General features: G+C 42.0%; 1 protein-coding gene across 5 annotated transcripts in view; it reads right to left on the reverse strand.

Annotated features, from left to right (window-relative positions):
• SORCS1 (sortilin related VPS10 domain containing receptor 1) overlaps positions 1–7,538 on the reverse strand; it is a gene marked incomplete at its 3' end in the record, with an annotated part of 491,305 nt that extends 483,767 nt beyond the window's left edge. For all 5 annotated transcript variants that reach the window (XM_081268499.1, XM_081268498.1, XM_081268500.1 and 2 more), the window contains exon 1: positions 6,474–7,538. In XM_081268499.1, coding sequence (XP_081124625.1) covers positions 6,474–7,031 — 558 coding nt within the window. In that variant the 5' untranslated portion in view covers positions 7,032–7,538. The remainder of the gene's footprint in view (positions 1–6,473) is intronic.
• Between the last annotated feature and the right edge of the window lie 3,299 nt (positions 7,539–10,837).

Here is a 10,837-nt window from a genome sequence, read left to right on the forward strand (position 1 = left end):
CAACTAATCCACACTTCTTCACACAATGACAAACCTATAGATGCAGGTGCACACGCTTTGCCCAACCTCGAGGCCAGGATACAGTTGTTCTTATACCTGCCTGGGGTGGACCAAACCAAATGGTTCTGACCTTCTGCTAACTCAACTGCTTAATAGGAACAGCTTGGTTTTGGACATGTGGACAGTATTTGACTCACCTATCTTATAGAATTGTAATGAGAATAAAATTTGAAGTAATGGAAGTAATGTTCCAATCTTTGAAAACGAAAGCATTTTGCAAAGAGGGAAAAGGGCTATATCTGATCTAAAGTGGCATAACAATATTCAAGAGTGCTATAGAAACAATTACAATATCTTTTATACACATGTAAAGTTTCACATAGAATTTGCTGCAAAGCATTCCTGTCCTCTCCTTTCTTCCCCTGCCTACAGTTTAGAATGTGTTCTATTCTTTCATTATAAACTTGCACAGTAAGATTCCACCTTTGTGTCTTGTCAGCTGTTTGGCGAGTCCATCAATCTCATCTGAGCAGAGTTGGTGCTCCCCAAGAGTAACCTTATACTTTCATGGAACCCATCCACACCTGGTCCTGACCACAGCCCTTCTCAGCCATCCCCTTTGGCCCTGTAGAGACACCATGTGGCCAGTTTCCCTTCCACAGGGTGTATTCTCCATCCTCTCCAGCCAGTTCCAGAACAGGAATTGAGACATACACAAAGACTGGACAAATATTTTACATACATTTAGTGACTTCACATAAGCTGGCAGGGAGCCAAATTAATTTATTCCCCAGGTAACCTGGCCTTTGATGTTTCTGATCAAAAATTAAACAAAAGGAAACTCTTTTGTAAAAACTGCAAGTGGAAAATGTCAAGGTAAAAATGAAACAATCATGAACCCAGCTGAGACTAAATGTGCAAATAAGGGCAGTCATGTCTTTCAGCGGGCTCACAGGTTTTTATTTTCTAATTGGCCATGGAATATACCCAAGCTTAGTACAAAATTGGTGTGCCTATTTTTTTGATCAATAATACTAATTTTAAAACTATTTCTAAAAATAAAAACATTAAGCAGAGTTTTAAAATAACATAACTTTTAATTAAAGTAGTACTCTCCTGGATATAGATAGTAATGTAGGTCTCTTCTCTTGAACTTTATTCATATCATCCATTCAACTCAAAATTCCTTTTCCTAATCTCCAACTGTTTCTTAAAATTTTCTCTGTATTTCAAAGTTCCATCAAAGTTCCCTCTCTGCAATAAAGCTTGAAGACCACCCCTGCCAGGAGATTCTCAGCTGTCATCGGAACTCCTCAGAGAACACATATTCCCTCACTGTCTCTTAGTAGGAGCCTTTGCATTCAAGACCAAAAGCCCTTTGAGGGCAGGATGATTTCATTGTGGTGCTCAACTCCCAAATTGCCCCATGCTAGTGACTGATGGATATAAGGAATTCAGTAAGTATTTGTGGAATTAAAAGTAAATAAAATTCATGTAAAGCTCTCAGCAGAATGCTGGCACACAGAAGTCACTCCTGACATGTGTGCAATTATTATTCTCATTAGTAAATTGTATTATTCCACCTGTTTGTGTAGCCTCATTTACAAAAGAGTTCTTAAGGCTCCTCTGTTAAAGGAGGTGGAGAGTTCCCTGATTTGATATTCATGTCAATTTACTCTAAAAAATCCCACTGAATATCTAAGAGATGCTTACTTTTCAACACACTTGAGTCTTTTTCTCCCCTTTGATTCAGAGATAGCATGTTCCTCAACATGAAGAGGTCATGCAAAAAACCTATAAACTGTGTTGTGCTGAAAATCTGTGTGCCCAGATGTACATGAATACCTTCTTAGATCCAAAAGTTCTCAATTTTCCATAAACAGATATGTACATGAACTGTGAGAAAAGGAAAATCATGTGAAACAAAAGGTTTGCTCACTCACAGGTCAAAAATGTAGGTCATTTTATTATTTCTCCATCCTCAACACTCCCAGTACAATCACTTAAATGTCACAGGTACCCAATACCTTACAGGTTGAACAAAGTATTAAATTAATTTTAACATGCAAGGGAATTTAGTGTGTTCTAGTCTCTTTACATCACTTCACAGAGGATAAAAATGTTGACATAAAATTTTAACATGCTTTAAATATGTACACAATTTTTGTATATATTCAGGACTATAACCCAAGGTTTGTAATTTCCAGTGAAGAATACTTTCTTTACCTAAAAAAAGTACCATTTATTGAGCACTTTCTATATACAAGGCACTTCTTTACCATATCCAATGTCAAAGCTTCAGGAAAAGCCTGCTGAAGACAAACTTCATTGCAGATGAGGAGACTGAGGCTCAAAGAATTTAAGTGTCTTGATAATGGCAAGGAGAGTTAAGGTTTGAACCCAGATCTGTTTTTTTCCCATACCACTACCTCCAGTGTAACCTCACATTAGATTTCATTAAAAGCATAAAATATGAATCAGAGAAGGAAGGAATTGTGTGGGCTTGCTAAAGAAAGCTAAAATCTTTTTATCATTTTGCTTAAAAAAACAAAAAGTTGGGTCAAAACAAACAGCCTACCAAAATACATAGTTAAATCAAGTGTGTGATTCCAAACTCATCTATAAGATCAGATTTGTCATTATTTATTCCTGCAGAAAAAACATCTGAAAGCCGAGTGATCACAGGTTACCCTCATCAAATCACCAGAGGCAGACTGCATGTCTTAGAAAGATGAAGAGGCGGGCAGAAGAGAGAAAACCAGATCACTACCTGAGGTAAAACCAGATCACTACCTGAGGTAAGAGTCAAAAGAGGATGACTTTTCTGAAAGGTCTGAGTTTTTCTGTCCTGCCTTAAAGTCCACAGGACAAGTCATCCTATAGGGTTTTAGAGTTGAATAAACCTGAGTGCCAGTCCCGCTCTTCCCCTGAACTGCTGATTCCTCTTAGCAACTCATGTAGCCTTCCAGAGCCTCAGCTTCCTCCTCCATGTAATGGGAACAAGAATACCTACTCATGACGTTTTCATGAAAATTGAGATGATAAATGCCAGGCATCGACCTGACCCCTCCTTGGCACTCTGTTTACTAAAGTTGGATGGTAAATGTCAAGTGCCGGGGCAATTAAAGGCAAAGAGATCCATGAAAACCAGCCAAATCACCATGTCCTTTGATAAATGCAGCATTAAAGATATCATAATGCCAACACGTAAGTCAAGTAAAAGCTTCTGCTAACAAATCTTTTAACATTATTGCCAGTGAGAAAGAGGGGGAGTGGTGAATTGAAATATTCAAATTAACTCCAGCATAAAAATATGAAGAAGAGATATTAATGCTCATTACCTACTTACTACCTACCAAGGATTTTTTAAAAAAATTCCTAAGTGTAGCACTTTGAAATCCCAGGGAAATAAGGAATAAACATATACACCATCATGCACACACATATAGACAAATATATTTTTTAACACTGTAAGGATTACTATATAAATTTAGATCAGGGCACAGCATGCCTGGGATGAGTAGGGTAGGAACAATATGTTCTTCCTTACGCACCAAGCTCATGACAAATGATTCATACCCAGCACCTTTCATGCCAGAAGATCCCCCCAGGTGTTCCACCAACTCTAGCAACGGTTTCCATCAAGCAAGAAGACTGCAGTATAGAGGAATCACATCCCACCCACGGATGAGGCAAAACAGTCATGTCTTTACACAACCACACAAGTCCAATGGCTGAGGGGGCAGAAGAGAGAGGGGAAGTAGGTGAGTGAACAATCCAGAATCCCTCACCAGTTTGACAGGCAGCCTATAATTACCATACATTTGTACCTTGAACACAGGTGTTATTGTAATCAGAGGCTCCTCTTAGCATTTTTTTTTTTTTTTAGTTAAAGGTGAGACAGTGTTAGAGGATAGATTTCCTGTGTCCCTGAATGGATTTACAAAAAGATGGGAGCCCCCAATTTTGCCCTTGGGTTTAAGTTATTGGACTTTCATTCTGGGGGATGTGAGAGAATTCCGAATAAGTGTAAGGGGTTTTCTTGGTAATTAATTTGACAGCCACTGCCCCCACTTTAAAGACGAGGTGTTCCATGCCCAGAGCACAACAGACTTGTAATGGTCAAGCCACAAATACACACTATTAGAACTCTATAGTCTCTGCTCTTTTTTTCCCAAAAAGTTGCCAGAAAAGTTTCTTTCTGCCTTCTTTCCCTTTAAAAGCATTTTAATCTTTGTGTCTCCTATGAGTTTGGTCCAGAAAAGTGGTACTAGCTTTATTTTGGAGATCCTGGATAAAAACTGTTTCTCTTCTCCAATATCTGCATGCATACATTAAATATAAAAAATAATAATTGTGTGTGATGAGCAGGGAAGAGACAGGAGAGGAGAGGGGTGATATCATCCAGAATAAAAGACTTCAGAGGGTAGAAATCTCATCTCATTAGTTAACAGGATTGGACTGTTCAAACCTTAAACACTCACCACCTTGATTGTTTTCCACATTACCTCAGACTTGCCTGCATATTTTAAGCCTTGACCCTAATAAGCCATACTGGACTTATAAGCACCATTTATTAAAAAAAATATTAAGGGCTGGCAGTGCTTTCTGCCATTTCTTAAGTGGAGGTTAAAATTTGCCAAAGATATATTCTCCTTTTCTTACTCTTTCCAAGATCTTTCAAGACAGAAACTAAAGTAGAGGTCTGGTGGGTAAGTGATTTTTTATAGCTCGAATTACATTAAAAGCCAGAAATATTTTGAGTCCAAAGTTTTTTTTTTTACTTCTTAATACAACATGATGTAACATGTCTGATGTGTTTAAAATCTCCCCCTCACGCCAGAGCTATGCATTCATCACTTAAAGAGGGTGAAAGTTATTCCATCAGTCTAAGAAAATTCAAGTTCAAATTGCAGAATTAATTTTTTTTGGCCATGATATGAAAGACATGATAGTTAAGGTACAGGATGAGGGCAAGGGTGTTCAGGTTTGAATGGAGAGAATTTCATCTTCAATTATTTGATTAAACCACTCCTAAGAACCATATAAAAACGATAGCCTCTGTCACGAAGGCTGCATTGTAGGGAAAACTCTGCTGGTACTCTCAGGACAGAGACATCAATTCAAAATACTATGTATCCCGATTTGCCTTAGTACAAGGAATCTGTGATGATGGGTCATATTTTAAAATGCTCAGAACTCTAATTAAAAACCGGACAATGAGCACAATAGACAAAAGTGGCAGTCGACAGGGGAAATTTCTGGCTTTTATACCCCCACAGAAAACATTTCCAAAGGTTGTAATTTGCAGAGACTGTGCACCTTACAACCTCAATGACCTGATTGAAGCTGACACTTGGATTTTTTTTTTTCATTTTATAAGTCTTTGATTTTTAGATTCTTCTTGTCTATTCATGGCAGCTCAAAGAACTTTCCATACTTTTAAATTGTTTTGGTCAAAGCTAGTTCTTTGGTATTTTAGCTCATTGAAGTTTCTGGGTTCAGTTGAAACTGTAATAGACCCCTCAGAATGCAAACACACAGGGTTTTCAAAAAATCTAAAACCTTCCCTGACATGACCATGCCATTGTACCCCGGAGTCCTCTGGAATCCCCTCCTGGAATCCAGCAATCCTTTTCCTGCCTTCATCACAGAAATGGCAAGTCTTTATTTGTGCTCCTCACTAGAGGAGGTCAGACACTGGGGGAGAACAGGGAGCTGTTGTCACTGGCACATATCTGATCTTCCTGAGACTGATCATGCCAGAGAACAACCACTCTTTCATGAGCTGGAAAGCACCAGCTCTCAAAACACACTTGCTAGTGCTGTTGGAAGATGCTGGAGAGTTCCTGCCCTGAAACTTGCATCCACTCGGTCCCCCAAACAGAGAATCCCATAAAGGGCACCTTATATCCCCCTGCAGTTCCCCCCATCCTGTGAAGAAGGGGTTAGGAGTGCCACATTAAATTAAAATAAAAACCCCCATATATAAGTCTTCTTGATCAGGCTTGAGCCCGTCCATAAGTCTAGCAAGTAAAAGGAAAGTCACAGTCACTTGAGGCACTGTCCATTTGTCTGGAAATTTAACCCTTTCATGCCTACACTGAGTACTTTAACCAAACCCTTGTCGGCCTGATCTTCATTCTACACACCTATACCACCAAAAAGAGAAAAAAAAAAAAGAAAAAAAGAAAAGAAAACACTAGTAAATAGGGATTTGCTGCTCAGTTGGAATCTTCCGTTGGGATGTGGAGAGGGCTCTGATGATTTGGGTAGGAGAGGGAGGTGCAGGAGGTGGAGGTGGAGGTTAGCCTCATAGTAGGTTATATTAACTCCTGAGGGAGGAGGGCAGAGAAGACTTCAGTTTGCAGGATCTCACAAGACCCATCTCCCCCAATTCTCCATCAGATCAAACAGTGGACTTTAACCCTTTCCATCTTTCACTCCTTTGCCCCCAGTCCCCATCTACTCACGCTGCTATTGTGGCCGGACCAATGGACCATGGCTTGGTTGTGTGCGGAGTCTCCTGTCAGCGCAAATGTGGTGCTGGTCAGTCTCAGCTCCTCCATTCGGAAGCGGGTGGCTTTGTCCAGGTCCCGCTCCCGAGTCCCAAGCTCTGGCTGCCCTCCATCCCTCAGTACTCCCCGGGGGCTCCTACTGGAGCCCTCTACCCTTTCTGCCTTCTCCTGAACCGCTCCACTTCGTCTCCTTCGGCTGGAGCGTGCGGCAATCGACACCGACGCCCCGGTGCCCCGGGCCCGCTCCAGGGATAGCGCTCGGTCCCCGGGGGCCACTGCAAACAGGGGGCGCACAAGAAGCGGCAGGGGCGTGGCAGGAGCCCTGCCTGACGGTCCTTGGTGGAAAAAGCCCCCTGGGGTCGTGGTCCAGCGTCCGGCCGAGTTGGGGTGCGGTGGGGGGCAGCAAGAACCGCTGCTGCAGGCGCCCGGGGCGCAGAGGACTAAAAGCCCCGCTCCGGCGAGAAGCGCACTCAGCCGGACTGCGGAGCTGCTGCCGGCGCCAACTTTTCCCATCGCGGGAGCGGAGAGGAGCGGAGAAGGGGTCCCAGACCGAAGGAGGCGGCGCGGGGCTCTCCGCTGGCGGCGGCGGGGGCAGGTGCTCAAGACCCCAACTCCATCCAAGTTGGGCCGCGGTGGGGCGGGCGGAGGAGGCGCCGGGCAGGTGGCGGCCGCTCGCCGGGGCTGGGCTTGTGCCGAGCGCGGGTTCGGACCGAGGGAGCCGCCGCCACGCGGGGGTGGAGCTGCACTGAAGTCACAGGCGGAGCGGGCGCTGGCGCGCTGGCGGGCGACGCGGGAGGGAGGGCTGGCGCTGCCCGGGCTCCGGGCTCCGCGTCCCGCCGCCTCGCTGCGCTGCGCACCCGGGCTGCGGGCACTGGATGCACCGCCGCGACCCTCCCCGCGGCCTCACAGGCGCCGCCGCCTCCGGCTTTGCGCCCCCGCGGTCTGCGGTCTCGGGTCCCCGTGAAGAGCTCGCGCACCCTTCCCGTGGGGGCGGCCGGCTCAAGGCTCCCAGGCTGTCGCTGTGTGGAGGGTTTATTTATTTATTTATTTTTCCTGGTTTACCGTTTCTACCAGTCTCTGCTGCTGTTTCCCTTTTCCTCTTTTTTCTGATGTTCTCCAGTTTAGGAGGTAGATGGGTGGGCTCTTCCTCTTTGCCTTTCTTGTTCTCTGAGGTTTGGCATCTCAACCTTACTCTGAGCAGAGCCTGGGTCCCAGCAGCCTGGGGGAGATCCCGGAAAGGCAGCAGCAGAGAGTGATGTAATTAAATGATCTCGCGGACGTGTGTGTGTGTGTGTGTGTGTGTGTATTTAGGGGATTTTCCATCGATTATTACGCTTAGATTCCTTTCCTGGTCTCCTAAATCACTGTATTTGAACCCAATCTTTTTGCCTGCAAACATATTTGAGGACACTTTCCTAAACCAAGGTTCCACTTGGAGTTTTGTAGGCATAATAACATTTTGGCTTCACTAAGGGACTGGAAACTCACTGAAGACAGGAATACCAATTGTGAACAACTTGGACAAAAAGACCTGTTCAGTTTGTTTGCCATTTTATCCTCAATGCTTGGCACAGTGCCCTACATGATAGGAAACCATCAATTCAATTAATACGCATTGTGAGTCTATAATGTATTTGTATATGAAATAAATACAGGAAAGGGGGCATGGTGCTATATTTACCCTCTGTCCTTTGGTGCCTAGCTCAGTGTCACCAACACAAGACTTGAGATCTCCATTAGCAAGTCTATTCTGCACACTCTTACTAGGTTGCTCTGAAATCTCAGAGAAGTCACAATCTCTGAGTTTGCCCCCTTTAAAATAAACTGGTTGCATTAGATGACCTTTCAAATCTCTTCTACTCCTAAAATTCTGCAATTGTATTATTATAATATCAACCCAACTCAGCTCCCCTGCTACTGTTTAAAGTTTAGATGGTAAACTCACTGAAGATTTTGAGTTCTGGGTTTGCAGTGAGACCAACTTGGAAGTAATGTAGAGTGGTACCGACTGTTGGATTTATTAAACCCTTTCTAATGTTGCCCCAGAGAAACTTCTAAGATATCAAGCTAATCCAGAGAGGTGTTTTAAAAAGATTATTTAAGTCACTTTAAGTTCTTATGCAAGAAAAATGCAAATACAGAGAGGAAGTCTTCTTTGCCACTATGTTAGAGTACACAGCAGGACAGAAGAATATACTCTTGTCATTAAAGGACCTCCATGGGCTGTTCTGCCCAAAACACCTTTCACTGCACAAGTATGGATCCTCCAGAAACATTGTTTGGCAGAATGTTATCCTTGAGCTGGAGGAGAACAGGGCCAGAAGTCCTTTTTCCTCTCCAAATTGCAAGTGCTCTTTGTCAAAACCCAGGGTGCTCATTTTCCTCCCCTCAAGAAGGTTTTCAGAGCTTTACAGGATCATTTGCTTAATGTCTTCTTTCTATGCCCTGGTAACCTCCTTTCTAGTCTGGATAAGTGTGTGGGAATCCCTCCAAGAAAGGAAAAGCAGATTAAAGAATCAGAACCCAATAAATTCCCATCCAAATTCAGGACTGGAAAAAGCAAAAATGGAAAAGAATAAATAAGTGGATTCATATTTTCTGGCCTTAGTTTTTTCTCCCCATACCAAAATCTGTATTATTTTAAGTATTAAAATGAAAATTCTTCTGAAGAAAATTGGTACAAGCAGGGTGGATTTTTCCTTCCCAGAGCATAGAACTATCATCTTTCCAAATACGGCCATTAGAATAAGTCCTGTAATTCAAAGCATTTACAGTCCATTTGCTGGGACTTTGTAGACATTTTTAATTATCTGTTTGAGAAAAAAAGTTACAAAAATATAGATAAAATTGGCTTCAAGAAATATTGTGGGTGCTTGTGTGTCATTTTTTCCCCCATTGACTTGTGTCCATAAGTAGAAAGGACAAGTGCCAGTAATATCCTAAACTATTTCCATCTAACTAAGACCCTAAGTATTAGGCTAGTCATGGTGAAAAGTCTATTTCAATGTGATTTCAATCCAACAACCTAGTTTCACCATTTCACATCCGGACTAGCTAGACCAACAACCCCTTTACTGCCTGCCCAACTTCCCAATTGCTCTATATCATCCTATTTCTCCAGTAGTTATCTCCAAAGCACCACAAATTGAACTATTTATTTGCAGGAAGAAAAGAATACAACTTGGTGATATATTTAATTTTAATGAAAAAATTAAAACTTAGCCTCCCCAATCATCAATTACTGGATAATCAAAATAGTTTAGACACTTTACCCTATAGTGAAGAAAAGGTGGTCTTTCAAAATTGTAAAAATATAATTTCTCATCACTGCTTGACACCCTTAATCAATTTAATATTGAAAACAGAATACTATCCACACTCCTTAGCATGGCCATCAGCTACCATTTTCTAAATACCATTTGGCAGTTCTCTCTCCCTCATCCATATACTCCACTCATCCAGAGCTGACCTTTCCTCCAATGTGCCTAGAATTTTTTAACTTATAACTTTGCACATGTTGTTCCAACTGCTGGGAATTCCCACCACCACCTTCACTTTCCATGACTGATTTCTCTTTAAGATTTTTACTTCAAATATGTATCCATGGGGACTTTACCTGACCCCCTACCCAAAAAAGACTTTCTCATTTTCTGTATCAGTCTCTTACTGGATCATTCTTAGCATATGTTACAGTCTTCTACCATTTTATTTTGACTTTTTTTTCTTATAATCACTAAAAACACTAATATGAATAATGACCACATCTTCCTTATAGATCACCTCTTTTCCTAATGTCTCCCTCATGATCTGGTCCATTCATAAATAAATAATGGCTGGCTGGCACTTGTGTAATAAGACTACCTGCAATAACTCTTTATAGCTAACACTTTGTAAATCAGATATGTACTCTATGAGAAACTGTGCTAAGGATTTTAAAGTACCAACTCAAGTGGGCTTTTTATTTAAGTTTGTCTCAGTATTATCATTTCCCCACTTTACAGATGTTGTTGTGTAGTTATCGAGAATCACACTAGAAGTTAGTGCAAAGTCAAGGCTTCTACATCGGCATCCTTATTTCTGAGAGGCACATAACTTTATGCAGTGTTCTTTTTACTTCAACTCCAACTAATGACAGATAATACTTATTGAAGACTTACTGTGTGCCAGACACTCTAGTACTTTTAATCATTTTTAGTAAGGATAAGCAAGCAATTTTGGAAACAAGTGAGCAAGTTTGTTTGGGAAGGGAGAACATGTATACTCTATTTGCGTTTGCTTTTATTTGGTGTATGTGGTGGAGTCATTTTAAAGAGAGCGGA

The sequence above is a fragment of the Spermophilus citellus genome, assembly GCF_964194105.1.
Source record: "Spermophilus citellus genome assembly, chromosome: 15".
NCBI lineage: Eukaryota > Metazoa > Chordata > Mammalia > Rodentia > Sciuridae > Spermophilus > Spermophilus citellus.